Source organism: Phalacrocorax aristotelis, chromosome 7 (genome assembly GCF_949628215.1).
Source record: "Phalacrocorax aristotelis chromosome 7, bGulAri2.1, whole genome shotgun sequence".
Classification (NCBI taxonomy): Eukaryota; Metazoa; Chordata; class Aves; order Suliformes; family Phalacrocoracidae; genus Phalacrocorax; species Phalacrocorax aristotelis.
In genome coordinates, this window is record NC_134282.1 from 12292244 (window position 1) to 12311648 (window position 19405).

Sequence of the window (19405 nt, forward strand, 5' to 3'; positions counted from 1 at the left end):
AGCACACTGTAAAGACCAGATTTCCTTAGAAGAGATAAAGACAGCCATGTTACTCTGGAGTACCTCAGAACCCCATGAAAACTTGCTACTATAAAATAGTAATAATAAGACAACATTGATTACATTACAGTTTTTCCATTAGAGCTTTATTCTGAAATGCTGCTTGAAGTGTTTTTGACAGTCTCTCTGCTGTTGGCACCCGCTGGTACGCTCAACAGAAAAGCTACTTGGATATACTGTGAACTTATGAAAAAAATAAAGTCTTCTTTTAACAGGACTCACGAATTTGTGACTCTCCATTTTCACAAAGAAACAGATGGTGCCATAAAAAAAAGTTAAAACAGACAGGGAAGTGACTGGTGCTTGTAATTTCGTGTTCACGTGCTCCAGACATCAAAAGCGCATAACAGGCTAAAGAGCATACTCCTTTTAGTTGTGCAAGAACTAAAAGCTGTAAGCCAACACATAGATACAATAGTTTAAATAAAGGAAAAAAATCAGAACAGATCAAACATCTTAAAATAAAACAAAAATCTTACCCTGGGACCCAGCCAGAAGCTTCCGTTATGTGTGTCTGTGTGACCATTGTTGGAGTGGGGTTATACGGACTCCCGATCAGAACACTCCCTGAATTGGTCAGTCTTTGCGACGTGCTTATGATCTATGAAATTTAAAAATAAAAAACACAGCTCACTCAAGAAAATAGAGGTTACCACAGCCCAAGATTCATACTAAGCATGGTACTAAGAAAAATTCTGTACCAGATGCAAGCTGCAGTCAAAATATACAGAAGAGATTTAATCAGAAGACCTTCATATATGAAAGTAATTACAATGCTGTTACGTTTTCTACTACGTGTACCATATTACTGTATTATTCCTATGGACAAGATCTAGACAAATAGAAATAACTAGGCATGGCAGATAGGACCTTTACCTACATACATCTCATTGTTTCTTCATGAGTACACCTAGGCCATTTTTTGATCACTGTAATCAATAAAGCCTCCTTTCCCATGGATTTGTCTCTTGCAATTGTCTATCCTTGGTACCAAAGACAATCTGAGCTGCAGACAAAGTATTCCCTGCAGTTTCCAGCATTCACAAGATCTCAAGGCATTCCAGCAAGCTAATAATCTAGCATTGTACCTATGGAATTAAATGTAAAGTCTGTACAGTATAGATAGAATTTACATTTATTAAAACCTGGTGAAATTGTACATGCAATGGTTGTCAGAACACTAAGACACGTGGTCACAACTTTTAAATCACATCTAAGCTTATTCTTTAAAGTAGGTCTCCAGAAGAATTTAAGCAGTATTTGAAAATGAAATAGTATTAATTAATTAACTTTTAAAATAAAACATGTTAAATTATTTTTATTTCAATAGCTTAAGATTCGTACCAGAGCTTCTTGGACAACGCCTTTTACTCATATACCTTATTTTGCTTTTTTAAACTTTATTTTACTTCACCACATTTGTTAGTGACCTTTTGAGTACTTACTGTATTAAAATTTGTAGTGTCCTTTACTACTTAACTTACCCAACAGCCATATAAGTATAAGGCAGGTACTTTGGCATCCATCAATACTGTTTAAGCACATAGAAAAAAATGGTATCTGAAGAACTTCCCATTTCCTTAGCTCACTGAGCATTATGTCACATCCCTCCTGACACCACACTGTGATTACAAGTATGTATTTTTCATCCTAAAGACACACATTTCTCTTTCTTACTTTTGCAAGTGGATTGCTTGACAGAAACAAGTGAAAAGAGAAATTTAGGAAAACCAAAACACAGGTCCAAGTGAAATATTTACTGGTTGATACTGGAGAACAAAAGATCCCTGGCTGGCCACTTTACACACTGCATGCAGGCACAGGAAAGGTATCAACTTTTATTGACTTACTGCTACGTTGGCTGAAAGTCAAAAACATCTTGTGATAGAATGATTGATTTTTAAAAGCTTGCTCAAGTTCAGCACTGGTGTAACACCAATATGTGAGAACCAGCAGTGCAATATTTTAGCTAAACATCAAGCTAATCCAGTAACTTTTTATATGCATTTCTTGCAATGCTATAAATGACATTTATCTGCAGTAAGCATATGTTTCTGCCAGCGTATGGCAGACATGCCAGGGAGAAAAAGATTTTAAATATTTTGCAGACTGAAATGCATTTCACTGCATTCCACCCACTCTGAGGTTTTGCATTGCTCTACCGATGTCTTGTAAATCACAGACCAAACGTGTCACAAAAGAGTATTTTATGTCTGATCTCCTCATCATTTTCTTGTGACAACCGCTATAATAAACTGTGGTGGCAAAATCATGTTCGGGTGTTTCCCAGGCCAACTGTCCCACATCCTTCCATCCCCTGGTGCCATCTAGCGGGGGCAGACACCAGCAGCACGCCCCCCGGGAGCCCCTGCCCCCGGCAGCCATGCCGCTCTGGCTACACCTGTTTCGTAGGCACCGCTCTGCAGCTTGTTGTTCAAGCTGCAAGTTCTTGGATGCAGGGGCACAGGTGTCATGGTTACACAAATCAGAGCTATTTCAGTGTCACTTCTGAATTTACTATTGAATGTCTGCTTTCACAAAAAATGCTACACTATTTTCAGAGAACTAATACCATCTTCTCTTAACAGCAAATATTTCTCCAGTGTGCCTGAAGCAATCACATGAATTCACTGCACAGCATAAAAAAGAAAACCTCACTCTAATTTAGCAAACAGAGCACCTGTAGGATGTGTTAAATCCCTGTAACTAAGCACTAACATTTTATCAATAATACGCTGTTAAATTTACACCGACAGACTGAATCTGAAGAAACTGTAACAAACACCCACATGCAAAAATCCAGCAAACTGTGCTGATTTCACTGTTAGCACAGCCGTACCCTGAGGGATTCAGCCCAATGGTCACCGTTCAGCCAATGGCCCGCCCCACTGATCCTGAGGACTGTGTGCTTGCGGAAAGGACCTGGAGCAGCTGCAAGGGCTGTAACTTACAGTGGTGAAATAAAGCCAAAAGCCCCTTGCGGCAGCAGGCAGTTGCTAACACAGATGAGATGCCAAAGGAGTGTTAACGTTCCCACAACTGAGAACCTGTGAACGTTCTCTTTTAGATAGTCTGGGACACAACACAACTGTACACTGGATGTCTTCGGAGACTTGTGCTAATGGCTATTTAATAAGAAAATGTTTTCTGAATATAGATGTATCCTTGCAAAGCAGCAGAATAAAATAAAATAATTGAAAAATTTAAAAATAAAATAAGAATAAAAAAAACCACAACAAAATGTGCGCGCCACACCATGCAGTAGCTTTTGCAACATCTACCTGCTATAGAGCCTAAACTGTTACCTGGGGTTCATTTCAACCAAAATCAGGGTCCTGAGAAGTCACTCCTAAGAGTAGGAACTGCCTTAACTGACTGCTCTCCCCTGTTCTTGGCTATTACTTATTGCACTCACAAAATAACTCTTTTGTAGTAGAACTATTCTGGTGAAATGCTCCAGGGCATGTGCTCTAGCAACACTTGCATCAGTACGGATGCACTGAGGAGTGCTGTGCTCTGGCAGACAGCCCATAGCTAGTACTTCAGATGCAGAGCTCAGCACAGTGGAGGATGGAGCCAGGGGGGCCCGGTTGCAATGCTTGTGCCCATCTGTCCAACTGGGATAAAAGCCACTGAAGAACGGCAAGAACTTCTCATGTGAAAAAGACACACCATGATTATTTAAAAAACACCTTAAATGGCTCTTGTAGTCAGGCTAAGTGCTTGGCAAGTAGGCATCAGGTTATTAGAAATGGTTTGCTGTGTTGTGTATTTAGTTCTCTGGCCATCAGAAAACCGAAAACTTTTCGCAAAACCAGATCCAAACCCCCTGAAACAGCAATATACTCCCACATACAGTTATCATTGACAGGAAAAGACACTACACTCCTCTTTAAGAAGAGTAGTTTCAACAAGTTAAATCTCTAGTGACACATCCAAGACATTTAGTCTTTGCCAATGCTGGAGATTTACTGGTGAGAACATCGCTCAAAATAAAGAGCATTAATAACATTCATAATGAGATATTTTTTTTTTCTTAATACACTTTTGAATGTTAAAATGTCAGCTAGTAAAGTTGATTCTGTTTCCATTCAAAGCCAGGAAGATGGGTATCCCCCAAGGTTGCCCAGCAGCGTAGCTGGGAGTGGCAATTCTGGCACGCCAAGATTGCTGTAGCCACACATCATCACCTTCCATCCAGGTGGGGCACTCCAGTGCCCCTGCAGCTGAGGCAGGAAGCCGCAAGTTCCTAGCACTGTTCACATCTTTGTTTTCCGTATTTCCATATTACATCAACAGGAAGTCAGGCAGCTAGTTACACAAGTTAGCATTACCGGAGTTGCAAAACTTACCATTTGGGGTCCAACATTCACATTGATTGGTCCCAAGGTTTTTGGCAAAATCTTCGTTGGGGAGTTGGTGCTGGAAACTGGTAATGCGATTATTGAAATATTACCTAAAAAGAGCAGTAAAAAGAGTTTTTAATTACTTCCTTAGTACTCTAGGAATAACACTTTGACAAATTCTTACATAATTTTAAAGTTTTGGAATCTGGTTAGCCTTTTTGACTTGTACACTGCAAACACACCCTCACATAACAGCCTTCTGACCTTTTAGCGGATGTCACAAGGACACCTCACAAAACTACACCTTTGCTATTTTACCTTTAAAATTACATGTTAGTATTTTATTTCCAGAAACAATTTCTTCTTGCCTAAGACAAAGAGCACACAGCCTGCCATATCTCAGCAATAGAAGTTAAAGTCAATGAGTATACTTGCAGAAAGAAGTCAGCATACAAATCCTACCTATAATCACATGTATAAAATACATAAAATATGTATCCCGGTATCTTCATAGCCTTAACCATTCCTCATCTGACTATACTACACTATTCTAAAAACATCAGTGAAGTAAGCCTACCACAGCCTCTCACTGTACAGCTGGAGTAAATGATGCCTTTGCAACTTACCTATAGTAACAGAGCAGGCAGCTGGATGTCAAGATAAAGCCAATCCCACCATCTCTAACCCAGCATGTTCTCACTCCGAGATGTTTATCACCCTTGTGATCCCTGACTGCTTACGGACCTAACTCATCCTGCCTTCACAGAGAAGCGCAGCTCTATGCTGAGAGCCTCACAAATGCTGCTGCTCATCCTCTATTCCAAATCATATCTTGTAATCTTGATTAATCATTCACTTAATGTCTTTATCAAAACTGACATGCAGCACTACTAGCCCATGAGTGTTCAAACTGTTGCACACAAGACACTCAAAGCAGTGAACACTTATTTATCTATGGACATTGTGGTGGCAGCAGCTCCTGTCTCTGACAGCTTCAAAGCAAGAGAGCTGGGAATCGATCAATCAAATACCTCGCCCCATTCTTATGCACAGCTTTATTCAAAAAGGGGAATTACAGTGGTGGGGCTGGAGGCAGAATCAAATGTAAGGAAGAGCTGCCACTGCCTCGCAATCCACAGAGTCAGCTTGGGTCTAGCTGGGGTCATGAGCCGTAAGGCCAATGACTGGCTCCTGAAGAGCCACTTACACTCTCTAGTACTAGCAGGCAGAAACTGAAGGCATCCGAGGTGACAGGTTCCGTCAGAAGAGTGCAGACGCCAGCCCTCACCACTGCCCTGCCCTCCTTCCACAGGAGCTGGTCAACATGCAGCTTAGCCCCGATGGTGCCAAGCTGACGCAGTGGTGTTTGACATCTCTGTTCCCTGGTCTTTTCTCACATAACCTGTTCTCCTCCACTGCCTGCTCTGCTCTGTTCACTTGGTCCTGAACCATGGTCCTTTGGTTTTTTTAGTACACCTATGTTCTGCCATGAGGTAACTGGAAAATCACAAATTCAACAGTGTAACTTCTCTGTCATAGAAAGCTGAAGCAAGACAACTGAGAGAAAAAGAATACTTAAAGAAGGATCTTCTGTAGCTACAGCACAGAAGTAGAAAAGATGGACACACACGCAAAGTCTCACCTTTATAAAAAAAATGAACAGATGTAACAAATGTTTACCATTTGAGACAAGGATGTTCTAATGTTCGGTGTAAATTCCTTTGGCATCTGGAGTAATACAATTACTTAATACTGATTTTCTAAAAGGCAGATCTGTATCTGATAACATCTTCAGAAGTAGCTTGCTGCTTCTCTAATCAATAAATTGAATAATTTATTTGGTCACCTAACTCATCTAGAAAAAAACAACTTACAAAACCCACACACCCGCAAACCTACCCCCACAGTAAATCCTTGCTCTATTATGAAACACCTTTTGTGAGGTAGCACCAGAGTGGACAAGACAAGAGTAATTCATTATTTGCATATAGTGTGTTCCCATTCTGAGCTCAAAGTAGTTCTCTAAACTGGCCAGTTACTTGTCAGTTTTACTTTTCCTACTCGATTTTGCCCAGGATTTGTTAAGCTGTGCCAGCTTTTTCTCGTCAAAACCTAGTACCCCCTCTCATTGCAGGCTGCTGTTATCGGTAGCGTGCCTGTCACTTCCCAGTATTGCTGTAGCCATTTTCCTCTTTCTGTTGTAGCTGAAACTTTTGACCCCTTTTTCTCCAAGATCAGCTCTCATGCTATTTCTCCTTGTCCCTTTTTCTTACCAGGGAAAAGAAATAAATTACCTTCTCTGGTGTCGACAACATAAGGTCACATGGCAAAGTGCAGTAAAATCCTGAAATGTCAGCGCTTGGCTTACAGTTCTCTTACCACAGGGCTGCATCACAGAGCCGTCCCCAGCGACACTTCCTGGCCCGCAAGAGGTCCCGTATCGTCACGTTTCAAAACATAAGGCTGAGACATGTCAGACTTACTGCACCGTACAACTAGCGCTGCTGGTGTAAGTTAAATGTACGGGTCTACCCACTGTCCCACATCAATTGCTGTGCACACGGTTTGCTTCTTGCTCAACATCTGGCATGTAAATGGTAATGTATTTTCACTGGCAATCGTTTTAACATACATATGTATGTACACCCCCACCCTTGCACACACACAGAGGCTCTCTGAAAACTGTAGCTTAAAAATACAACACCCATGGCCAAAGCCACAGATCAACTGTGGCAGCCCTGGGGGAAAAAAAACCCCCAAACAACTAATTAAGAGCTACTGCTGCACTTTGCCTTCATTCACAAAGCTACCTAGATTAAGGTATATAGTCACCTCTAAGGCAACTTTCGTAAATGCAAGGGTCGTTCAAATTACTTGATCTTGATTTGAAAAAGACAGTTGCTTACCTATGACATATGCTTAAAAGTCTTTCTGGCTAGAGTTACTGCCAGTAAGAAAGATCATCATCTTCTAATCCCTACACAAATCCCTCATTTGGCAGCAGCATCATCAAAATGATCTTAAGAGTTTATCAGGTTTTCAAAGAAATGTTTTCCTGCCCTTGTCCTTCCTTTTAAATTTCTTTATGGGTAAATATAAATATGCAAGTGTGTAGACTTTTGAACACAAATAGGACAGAAAGGGACCACTTTCTTTTTATAAGTGATGTCTCTCTCATCCACCGTGGACTCAAGGAAAGCGCAACCAAATTTTCACAGTAAGAGGTCATTCTTTGTCAGCAGTTGAAAAAGTAGTGAACGAGAAGTTTTATCACTTACTAATAAAATACTCCCTCCCTCCTGTTTTATTTTTTTTCCCCCAAAATAGGATCATAGTCCAGATACTCATGTGGCCTTGACTGCTCCAAATATTTAATGGTGGAAACACCACCTTCCCACCCCTCTTCACAGCAAATGTGATAGTTGGTTCAGTTAGTTGCTGCAAAAAGTTAAAGCGTTTCCAAATGGATCATATCAGCACCCCAACCTGAAGAGACAGACTTTGCAGTCAATATCGCCAGCGTCACTAGTCTTTTCTAAACAAAGAGAAATCCAGCTTCCAAGAGCATCCTGTCACACCTGTGGCCCTTGCCCAGCGGCAGCCCAGGTCTGTGGGACACAGCTGACACTGAAAGACCTGGAGCTGGTGAGGACCAGCCCCAGCACAGTAGAAATATCACCACGAACTGGAAACTGCTGACACAAGTGCAACCAGCTCAGAGAGCAGGCATTTGCTTTGCTAAGATGACTAGCTGTATCTTACACCAAATTTTTGAGGTTAGTGCACCCCCATTTGCTGAAGAGCTGGTAATTTCTAAAGCTTTGAAGGCAAGGTAGTATTACAAAACAGCAAGCATCAACAGGTACAATCTTTTCAAGTCTTATTTCTAAATCAGCACAGAAAAAGTAGAAGAAAGAAGTAGATGTCATACTGTATATCATCTATAAATATTCAACAGACTTCTGTATTCAACTTAGAACAGAAATATCACCAAAGTAATATACTTTATCACTTGTATTGTGATAAAGGCAATTGTAAGGGCTTTAAACATGATCAGATTCCACATAAATGCCAAGCCTTAATAACGCTCATCATCTGGGGACAAAAAAGATTGCACTGATTTATGTTCCACTGAAAAACACCAGTGTGTACAGTGATAAGCTGAACACAATGAGACCCATCAGCCTCCTAGTCACGGTAATCTTACTGCATGGATGAAAAAGGTCAGCAGAGATGGATCAAACTAGAATGATTTGTATAATAATACTCAATTCTTATATAATGTTTCTCAGCAGTACTTTCAAAGCACAAAGGAGGTCAGTGTCATTATTCCCATTTTACCTATGGAAAACCGAGCACATGGGAAAGAAACCCACTTAAAACTCTCACACAGAGGCTTTAACTGCAATATATATAAAACCATCACAAACTGAGCATGCTCATCACCGATGCAAATTCAAAATAAAAATCTGTCAGTGGACACATATATGTCTCTCTTAGAAAAAAACCACTTTGCTTCTACATAAATTATTTTTCCATCCCTCATTCACCACTATTGTTGTTTCTCATGGAGAAAACCCAGTGTTGCTATTCTTTCATATTTAGAAAAACATGATCACTACATAAATATTATTCTTCCTGGCATTTGCAAAATATTCTTACTTGCACGCACAAAGAAAAATCCCATTTAAATGATCTTCAGCTTCAAGCAGTCACAGAACAAAATTATCCATGTTTATGTACATGCATGCTCGCATGCACCCACTAACCATCCCACAAGACTAATTTTAAATCCTTATGTGACATCCTAAATAGCTTAACTTCACACAAACAACATGGACTCCTATACAAATATGAAGCTAAAGAGGTTTTAGTCTTTTTTTCCTGTGTAACTGAATCTCTTAGGTCTGCAGCTTAGTTGCAAAGATAATCAGGAACAATGTCAACCAGAAAATCTATAGAATCTGTCACAGCCAGTTTGAAGGAAACCATAGCTGATGGGAAGCACAGACCAACCAGCTGGGGTCACACAATGTGTACATCAACAAAAAAAAAGTCTTTCAGTTTTTAGACAAAACGTGAGGGAAGTGTTGGTAATTTGGATTTCATGTTCAGAGCTCTGAAACAAATATCCATGTTTTTAAAAGTGATTCAGTGAACAGCCATTTTAAATAATACAGCCTATGGCTACCAGTAATGGCAAAAACACCCAGTTTGGAGTTGTGAAATATCGGAAGTCCACTAGGATATTTTGCAATAACATATGTGATGTGTCCTCAGGCACATCTGTTACACTAAAACAGAAGCTGATCTCCAAGATCAGGATACAGTATTAAAAAAGCATACAGAAAAACTGAATTATTAACGTGCTATTTTTATGCATATATTTTCTTGGTAGATTTCCTCATTTGTTTATTGCACAAACCTACTAGGCTATAAACCTAACTTTAAAAATTCTCTAGTCTGTAGAAGTACATACATATGTAGAAAGATGTGAAATCAAAGAGATCTGTAGGAAAAAAAAAAAACCCAAAAACCCCAAACCAGACCAAAACAACAAAATGGGGCAGACAATATTTCAGTGTACTTCTGGCTTACACTGACCAGTACACTTTCAGTGTTTTACTGTTCAGTCTAAGACAAATTTATAGGAGTTAACAGTTCTATGAATCTCAAAGTGCCAAGTGTAGGCCTACTGATAACCGATTCTGTTGTCCTGGTCATTTTAGCAGATCTCTTCAAGCACACAATGAACTCCCAGTGCTCTTCAGGCCTCGAGCTGGAAGCCCCCCTAGTCGCTGCTCAGATATTCAGCACACCGCCACTAAAATTTGTTTAGGCAGACCTCATCGCCAATGCTCATTCCTGCCTGCAAGCCAGCACAGCTACGGCTATGGCTGCTATGCAGTGAACTCGCCTTCTTTTCCTTTGGCAAGGGGGAACAATGGGTATTTTTTTTGCTGAATCTGTTCCTGGGTCCGGTGAACTGCTTGGTCACCTACACAGCTATGCTGGCACTAAGCAAAGAAAAATGTTTAAAAGCAGCTGTGAGGTGACCAGAGGCAATTCAGGTGGTACTGTTGCCAGAGAAGATGTCTATCAAAGCAAGCAAAAGATTACATCACAAGAAAAGGCAGAAAATGGTAAATATGTTAATTAGGGGGAGAAAAAAAAGAAAAAAAAAAGAGAAAGAGAAAGACACCTGCCTTACTGCTTCCACTACAGTTGCATAGACATACGGCAGCCCTGTGTTTTGAGAAGTTTTGAGAAGTTTTGAAAACGCCAGCCATATCAGGACTTAGTAAAAATTAGGTACTGCATAAAAAAAGACATATTGAAACAAAGTTCATTGTGAAGTTGTATTAAGAGTTAAGATTACCACCCAAAGGAATCTGGACGGCAATTTCATCTGATTAAGGGATGCTCCCTCATGGAGCCTGCGGCAAGTCTGGTGGCCTAGAGCTGGACCTCCTTTTCCCTCCACAGCAGTAAGCAGAGAACACCATGTAAATTCTTAGAATTTAAGAATATAGTAACAAAAAAGTATTAACAAAGGACAGTAAGATTCACCAAAACTACTGTTAGTCTAGACTACCATTTTACTATGAGAATCAAATATGTCGCTCGTAGTCAACCAGTCAAAAACTGTTGCTTCTTTCTTCCACACCCTGTTGACTAGTAACTGCCAACTCACTGTTCATAGACAGAAGTGTATCAGTACCCAGTGTCTTCAGACACAGACACACTGGGTCAGCCAATAGATTTTGTTTAGGAGGCAAACAGAATGGTTAACCTGTGAAATAAACTAATTTTTTTACGTGCAAGAGTATTCCCCATGAAAGATGATGGAATATGGTTTCAGCAACCTTTGTACAGGCACTTAAAAATTTAGAGTTCTTTAAATTTTCACATCATTATCTATTGAAATTTAAGCCTGTGCTCCACGTGACTTCTCTGTGTATTTAGTTGATCTGATTTACTTTTGGGAATATCCCTTACTTGCAGGTCATGTACATCAAGTACTTTTAAAATAAGCTAAAAGCATGTTAAAACAAGACCTTGGACGCAGTATAATTAAAAATGCAACCTATCAAATACAAGTTAATCCTTACTAGACTTTTTCCATTTATATCAGGTTTATTGCCTCTTCATTCCTACCAGCAGCTACGAGTTTTGAATTAAACAACCCTGTTACATGAGACATCTTGATTTTTTTTTTTGAAACATATTCTCATTGGGAATTGTCCAGCTCAAAGCCTGGTAATTTTTTTTTCCCCAAAACCCAAGCCTTCCTGATAATTTTTACTGATTTTGCTGTTGTTTTTGTTGTTACTGTAATAATTCTGATCAAACCCCAACTTCTCCAGTTTACTAAGAGATTCATCTAATTGCCCCCCCTCCCAACCTAAACTAACTATTCCTGGTAAAAGACATACTTAACAAGCAAAGTTACAAGTACGCAGACAGAATCACAGAGCAGTTGGGAGGAACCTTTGAAGGTCACCTTGTCTAGCCCCACTGCTGAAGCAGGGCCACCCAGAGCTGGGTGCCCAGGGCCATGTCCTGATGGCTTCTGAACATCTCCAAGGATGGAGACTCCACCACCTCCCTGGGCAGCCTGTGCCGGTGCTCGGTCACCCTCACAGTGACAAAGGGCTTCCTTATGTTCAAAGGGAACCTTCGGTGTGTCAGCTGGCGACCATTGCCCCTTGTCCCATCACTGGGTGCCACTGGAAAGTGCCTGGCTCCATCCTTGCAAGTATTTATGTACACTGCTAAGTTCCGCCCCCCCCAGCCTTCTCTTCTCCAGACTAGAGTACCAGCCTTTCCTCACATGAGGAATGTTCCAGTCCCTCCATGACCTCAGCGGCCCTTGGCCGACTCCCTCCCCTACGTGAGCGTCTCTCTTTCACTGGGGGACCGGGGAGCGGCGCCACCAGGGCTGGGTGGAGGGGAAGAGTCACCTCCCTCCGCCAGCTGCCAGCACTCCTCCCCGAGTAGCCCAGGCTGCCCTCAGCCCTCCTCACGGCGAGGACCCGTTGCTGGCTCACGGTCAGCCTCGCCCAGGAGCCCCGCACTCCGCCCCCCCCAGCAACGAACTCCTGCAGCCTGCCACGGTCCCCCAGGGCAGGGCGGCAGCGCACCCCCCGTCCCACCGCACACAGCAGGGCACTGCAAGGGCACCTTCCCGTAGCACTGTAACACCTCCCTGCTCCTCCTACCGGCGCTCAGACAGGAGCTCCTCTTGTGCGCCCCTCCCCCGCCTCGGGCGGCCCCCCAGCGCCAACCCCCCCCTCCCCCCGCGGTGAGTTTAGACTCGGCAGGGCGGAGCGAGGGGCTCCGGGAGCGCGGGGGGCTCCCGGGGGCTCCCGGCCGGCCATGGCGGCCCCCGCCCGGCGCCCCGTCGTTACCCGCGGGCGCGGCGCGGCCAGGCGGGAGCAATCGCGCGCCGAGCGAGCCCCGGCGCAGCAGGCGGCGGGGCGGCAGGGCCGGGGCCGCGGCCTCCGGCCCGCCTCAGCAAAGCCTCTCCTTCCCCGCGTCTGCAGTTGGAAATAGCGTCATTCACGCCGATATTCCCAAGCTGAAACTGGCAATTTTAAGTCAGCCCGTCCCACGCCGCAGTACGGCCTCGGCAGCAGCGCCTGGAAATGGAAGGAGTTGAAAAATACTTTGCTCAGGGTACGGGGTGTTAAGGCGGGAAACGCCGGTACCTCGTGGGAACAAAGCAAAGGCACAAAGCCCCACAGCAGCCCACGTTGGTTTGTGTCACGGACAGGGCGCTTTGCCAGAGCCGGAGCTGCAGCGGCTGGAGGGCCGGGTCCTGCCCCCTCGGCGGTGGGCAGCCATGGCTCCCCTGCCCCAGCTCGTTCTGCAGAACTGCACAGATGGAGCAGAAATCTTTAAAATCTGCAGCTGCTTTCAAATTTGGAGTTCTCTGCATACCTTGTTTTGTTCAACAGAATCTTCAGGACATGCTGTCCCTTTACCTGTCACCGCAGAAGGTGATTTCAGGTGTGTTTAAGTAGTGCTCCCCTGATGGCACCACGTCTCATTGAACTTACAGCTGAGAAGCACCAGCTTCTTTGACGACTAAAATGATTTTGCAAGTAATACCTGGTTGTAAACCTTGATTTTATTACAAGCCTTCATACCTAGGGAACTCCAACGCTCTGTGGATCAGGTAGCCTTGGGACTACTCCTTAAACTAGAATGGAGCCCTCAAAGCAGCAGACATCCATGGGGATGCAGAGGGCAGGTGAGGTGGCTTTACAGGATGAGTGACTGAGTGGTAACACAGATGTGCCCTCTGCTTGTAATCAGCAGGAAAAGATTTGATTTTCCATTTTTATAATACGTAGGAACAGGATTACAAAACTGGAAGTGTTTAACTTATTGACTGGGAACGTCTCCCAAACATTAAATTTTAAACACTCCTGGTTACACACGCAGCTTTTCAACATGGACTCTACAGTATGTCTGATTTAATTCATTCACAGCTTCAAACAATCACCCCAAACCACAACTGAACTGTCACTATCCAACTCATTCACAAACCTAATTATACCTGTTTAAGAACTAACTTGAACTATTACGCTTAATAATTTTAACAGAATGGGCCAACTTCACAAAGACGTCTTGCCACTTAAACCAGGGTTTTGCCTAAATAACGGAGTACCTTAGTTGATGTCAATTAACTTTATTAAGCACCAAAGCTCTGCCTACACCCGGGAGTGTGTCAGTCTTCTTAGCATAGAGCATACCTGGAGTTTCTCCCAACAGGCAGAATTCACGATAAAACACTAGAATACCTAACACATACATACAGATCTATTCCCAAGACTAAGAACAGCAACAATCATCTCTGTTCTCCAAAACATGACAGGAAGCATCTTTTTCGCATTCGGTAACCCAAGAGTATTCTTTCACTAAGAATGAGAAACAGGGCCAATTTCTTCTACCTAGGAAAATTAATATGCAGTCTCCTACAGGAATAATTTCAATCACTAGTCTACCAGGTACTTTCAGATAAAGAAATGAAACATAGACAACCTGGTTTGCCATAGCTGAACAATTTTGACTGTAACAATAAGAATCTACTACATCAAAGACTGAGTGAAAACAACGTTCAGAAAGGAGATATCCAGACTGTGCTGTGTGGACTACTTGAAATATTTTACCCAATGACTGTCATTGCATGAAGTGGCCCCTGGCATTAGGCGAGTACCCTGGCCACTGGTCAAGCGCCGTGCGCGTGTGGCATTCCCTCTCAGATCCAATGAGTACTCATTTCAAGCAGAGGAAACAAGCTCCAAATGGAGATCCTTTCGCGAAAAGAGCCTGTTGCCTATGAGTTAAAGGCAACAAATGTGGGAAAGTAAATTGTCTGTTGAATAGGAATTGTTCACTAAACAAAGTGAATAGCATTTTGAGTTAATGCCCTGTTGAGCACTGTGGTATTTCTTCTAGGCACACCTAGAAAGAAAAACCTAGTTCCCTTTGGAATTAGGCAGTAAGTCTTTTTATGAGGATTACAAGTTTGTACATATGTTCTTTGATTCTGTACACTTAAACCATCAAATTCCTTAGTAAATCTGTATTGCATTTAGATACACCAGGTACTAGAAATGCTTCTTTTTCCCAAACATCATCTATACAAGGAATAAAAAAATACTTAAAGTATTCTAAAAAGCCTGAATCAAAAAACCCTACAGCAAGAAGACCACAGTATTCACTAACAAGCAGGTAATAAGAAAACTGAACCCCCAAATAAGCCAAACCTGCCAACCTATTTAGGAACAGTAATTCAGATTTAAAAATCAGCAGAAGTGACACAGCAGTACTTTAAGATTTATAGATTAGATTGCATTACCTAAGCAGTCTGTGAGCATTAACTACTCCTGTAGCAAAATAAACCTGTGTGCGTGCACACTACAGGCCATGGTGGGAAAGATTAACTAAGCCTGATCAAACACACACTGGAACAGCAGCAACAGAGTGCGTGCTTCAGATGGTTCAGGGGAAAAACTTGGGAGAAGAGATTTTGAAACTTAAGCCTGTGAACGGAAAAAAAGCAGGGAAAGTAATTTTAGAGTGCAAGGGTCAAGTGATTAGCTGTTTTGATTACACATTTTTAGTGTGCAAAAAGCCAGAAAATTTCCCCTACATAACTACACCTAGTGGTGCTAATGCTACAGAATGAGACTGCAGCTATGAGTACAGAAAGAGCAACAGCTGATTTGGTGTTTCAAGACATTCTCCTGCAGTTTGAAACAGCATCCTCAATGATCCAGGCTGCAGCCTACTGTTTTTAGGCAAAGTGGCAGAGCAGTGGGTTTACCTAGAACAGCCCAGCATTTTTCAAAATTAAACCTAGTAAAACAAGGATTACACAATAGATTTCATAGTATAGTAACAGACCAGAGTTCATTTGGGGGGGAAAAAAAAAAGACAAAATTTGCAAGGAATTTTCTATGTGTTCAGTGTTCATGGATCAGCACTGGAATATGAAGCGTTCCTTTAATGCAATAGTGGTACTGAATCAGTATGTTTGTGCTAGAGGCAAATAACAAATAAACACACACCAGAAATAATTATCTTTTTTGGAAAGAAAATAAATAAATGCAACTTTTCTAAACAAGCATTTCTAGCACCTGAAATCTGATGCTTTCAAGAAGATCATTATTTGAGCAAATGGCCTCTCTCTTTTGCTCTTGAACATATCATAAATCCATCATGCTTCAGTCTAAGAACTCTGTAAAGGCACATTATTAACAGGCCCAGATACATAGCAATAAATTGCCTGTATTTTTACTACAGCAAATGAGTTAACTTAAATAATGGATAAAATAATAAAAACTGTATTAATTAGGAAGTTCACAAAACCCTGTTAAGAGACTGTGGATCTGAATGCATGTTTGGAGTTTCTTCCCCCTCTGTAATTTCCAGAGTTCAACAGTGGACATGCCAGAAGAAGTAAGGAAAGGATACTTCAGATTGAAAGTAAGAGACAGCCTAGATACTGGCATGCAAGTTTTTCCAGCTTTCATGGAATATTTGACTCTCCGAGAAGAATAAGCCAGCATGAACAAGACATTACATCTCAACAGATATGTCAGTGATTTGTAATTATACCCGAAGGTTTTTTAAAAAAATATCATTAGAGCATAGCATATTAGAAAACATAGAAGAATGGAGGTAAATAATACATCCAGCATTCCAGAAGCAAAATCTAATAAAGACTGGGATAAGGATCACTGAGATATTACTACTAACAGTAATGCCCCATACTTTATAAAGTTATTGAATTCAGTTATTCTTGGAACAAATAAATTGCTTGTCTCACAGAAATTATTCGAAAATGTTGCACTTATTTTAGTCTTTTTCCCTAGTATCATGACACAATAATCACAAAATAATGAAACACAAAGGGGAATTATCTCACCAGTGCACAACAAATTAATTCTCAAAGGCCTAAAACCAGTCTGTAACGTTCTGCATAGTTTAGAAAACTAGGAAGACACTGTAGCTCTAGCCATTTTCTGTTTAGACTCTTTCATTTTTAGACTCTGAAGTCTGACGTGCCTCAACTGTTGTGATGAGCCAAAAATAATTCTTCCAGCTAGTACATGCATTTGTTTATTGCAGTGGATAACAGCAAACCAGTATTTACTTAGAAAGGCTGATTGAGGCATTTCCTGAATTGTGAATCCTCGAGTTTTCTAAGATTGATAAGGGGTTGCAGTTTTATTTTATTGGAATCCTATAGCTGTTCTGCCAACACACTGTTTTAGAGTCAAAAGTGATTAATCTAGAAATGCTAAGATGAAACAGGATAGGACAAAATATAATTATTATGGTAATTTGTCCAGAATGCTTATAAAAGTACCGCAAGATCACTGACCATGAAGTCATGCCTAACCTTCTCTCCCATCTGGACTACAACAGAATCTGGGAACTTTAAGGGTGGAGTGGAAATGACAAAATTCAGCACCTTATTCACCATCAGGGAAAGAAAAAAGGGCTTCTTCCATCTTCTACTTATTTTTACTACACTTTCTCTTCCCCTCTGAAAACCTGAAGATCTTCCAGTCTTTGTTACTGACACTTGCATGTCAGTAATAAAACATCTGCCACTGTGGATGTATAAAATACATTTTGAACATGTAAATTCCGAGCCTCCCAAAACTGAATCAACCATATGCAGTGAAACCAGCAATAATAGTAATTCAGTAAACATAAGAGAGAAATAAGTCTTAATGTATACTACTTTTCTATGTATACAAATAGAATTTTCTTACCTTTTGTTGGACTCTGGTTCTGATCTATAAATCCTTTCAAGTCTCCATTTGTGGAAGTCACACCAACCTGAACAAAACATTTTTTTAAGTCTTAAAATATGATAAACCTTTCTATGTTTTCTAGTATGCAACTAACAGTATTACAAAAGTAATCTGCTCTGCATTTCTGAAACATCATAATCCTACAGATAGTAGAGTCTAACAAGAGCATGAGATTCAAAGCAAAGGATCCAAGATATTCACTGTGTGTATATAAAGACAAACTCTGATTTTAACTAAGTTCTTACCTAAAAAAAACCCTAAATATTCTGACACTGTAATATACATGACCCAAGCAGCACATTCTGGCTATTATGGTCTAAGTCACTGCCTCCTCCAAGTCAAAGAGAGCAGCTGCCACCAATAACACAGCAGAAATCTGACTGATGTCCAGTATTCTCAGTACTGTGCTGCACGGTCTACAGGTCTGAGGAGATGTGACAACTGATGCTTTTTGAATACATTCCCTAGTCTTCAGACATAAAACTGATTTACCCTGAGGGCAAATTACCAGAGACATGGAGAACCTAAATCATATACAGAGTGGTGCATCTCAGATTTTGGGCATGTACACAAAGCATAGGAAGGTGGAGTTTGTTTCAAAAAACACAAGATCATGTTTCTGGATGAGGGAGGGAAGAGATGGAAAGTTCCTCAGACCCCAGCTAGCAAGGGATGGGCCCAGCAACAGCAAGTAATGGTAAGGCATTCTGCAGTTTCAGAGCATTATGTTTGTACCACCGTAGTAACCTCTGTTCAACCAAGCATTTTGTTATGCTTCCAAGACAGAAGCTGTGATAAGCACTGAAGGATTGAGCTCTGTTGGAGCAGTAGGCAATTAAAACAAATACTACAAAATCTCTTCTCAAAGTATTTTAAAATTTGACGACTTCTGTAGGTAATTGGGACAAAGCATTCAGGTATCTAAGTTAAGAAAAACCAATCATACAATCAAGGATCAAATATTTACTTTATTTTACAGATGTATGTAGTAATAACGGAACATATGCTAGGGCCGCTTATAGAATTTTTATTGTATCAAATTAGAGAATCATTTAATTGCAGAAAAATTAAACAGTAGTAACATGAAACTAAAATAAACTACACAAAAACAAATAATACCTACTACAAGCATGCAATCGATCAGTTCCACTACAGAACTTGTATTTGGCAAGAAATTTTTGAGGGGGAAAATCCTCACACAGCCTTGTGACAGAGTCTTGTGAAACTACTTCTATAAAGATTTTTTCACCATCAGGAGCAACGTACAAACATTAACTGTTGCAGCACTACCTGGACTAAAATACTGCCTAAATGAGCTAAGTTACGTGCTTCAGTAAACAAGCCCTTAGAGATGCTCAATATAGTTCATCAATTTATCCCAGATGTTGTCTGCATCAGACTTGCTCTTTCCTGTCAGACCCAAATAGATGGTCATATACTATTTCCAGTGGGCAACCAAATGCTTTGGTTGTTGCAGACTATGGTATCACCAAAAGTTGCTTTTGAAACAGCCTCTCATTTTTTCCCCGTTTCCCCTTTTGTCTCCCACCAGGTGGCAGCGGTGCAGAGGCAATGCAGCAGGGCTAGGGAGGACGTGAACAGGAACGCCTGGATTTGAGCAGGGGAAAGAGGAAGAGGACGTGAAAACAAACACAAAAC

General features: G+C 41.3%; 1 protein-coding gene across 6 annotated transcripts in view; it reads right to left on the reverse strand.

Annotated features, from left to right (window-relative positions):
* Positions 1-19405, reverse strand: part of TFDP2 (transcription factor Dp-2) — a 58951-nt gene that overhangs the window by 21992 nt on the left and 17554 nt on the right. For 4 of the 6 annotated variants that reach the window (XM_075098835.1, XM_075098834.1, XM_075098836.1 and 1 more), the window contains exons 3-5: positions 17705-17771; positions 4413-4516; positions 540-661 (exon numbers count right to left, since the gene is read on the reverse strand). In XM_075098835.1, coding sequence (XP_074954936.1) covers positions 540-661; positions 4413-4516; positions 17705-17771 — 293 coding nt within the window. Of the gene's footprint in view, positions 1-539; positions 662-4412; positions 4517-6086; positions 11883-12590; positions 12664-17704; positions 17772-19405 lie in introns of those variants that run through there. The other 2 variants (XM_075098838.1, XM_075098837.1) reach the window with 2 other exon arrangements.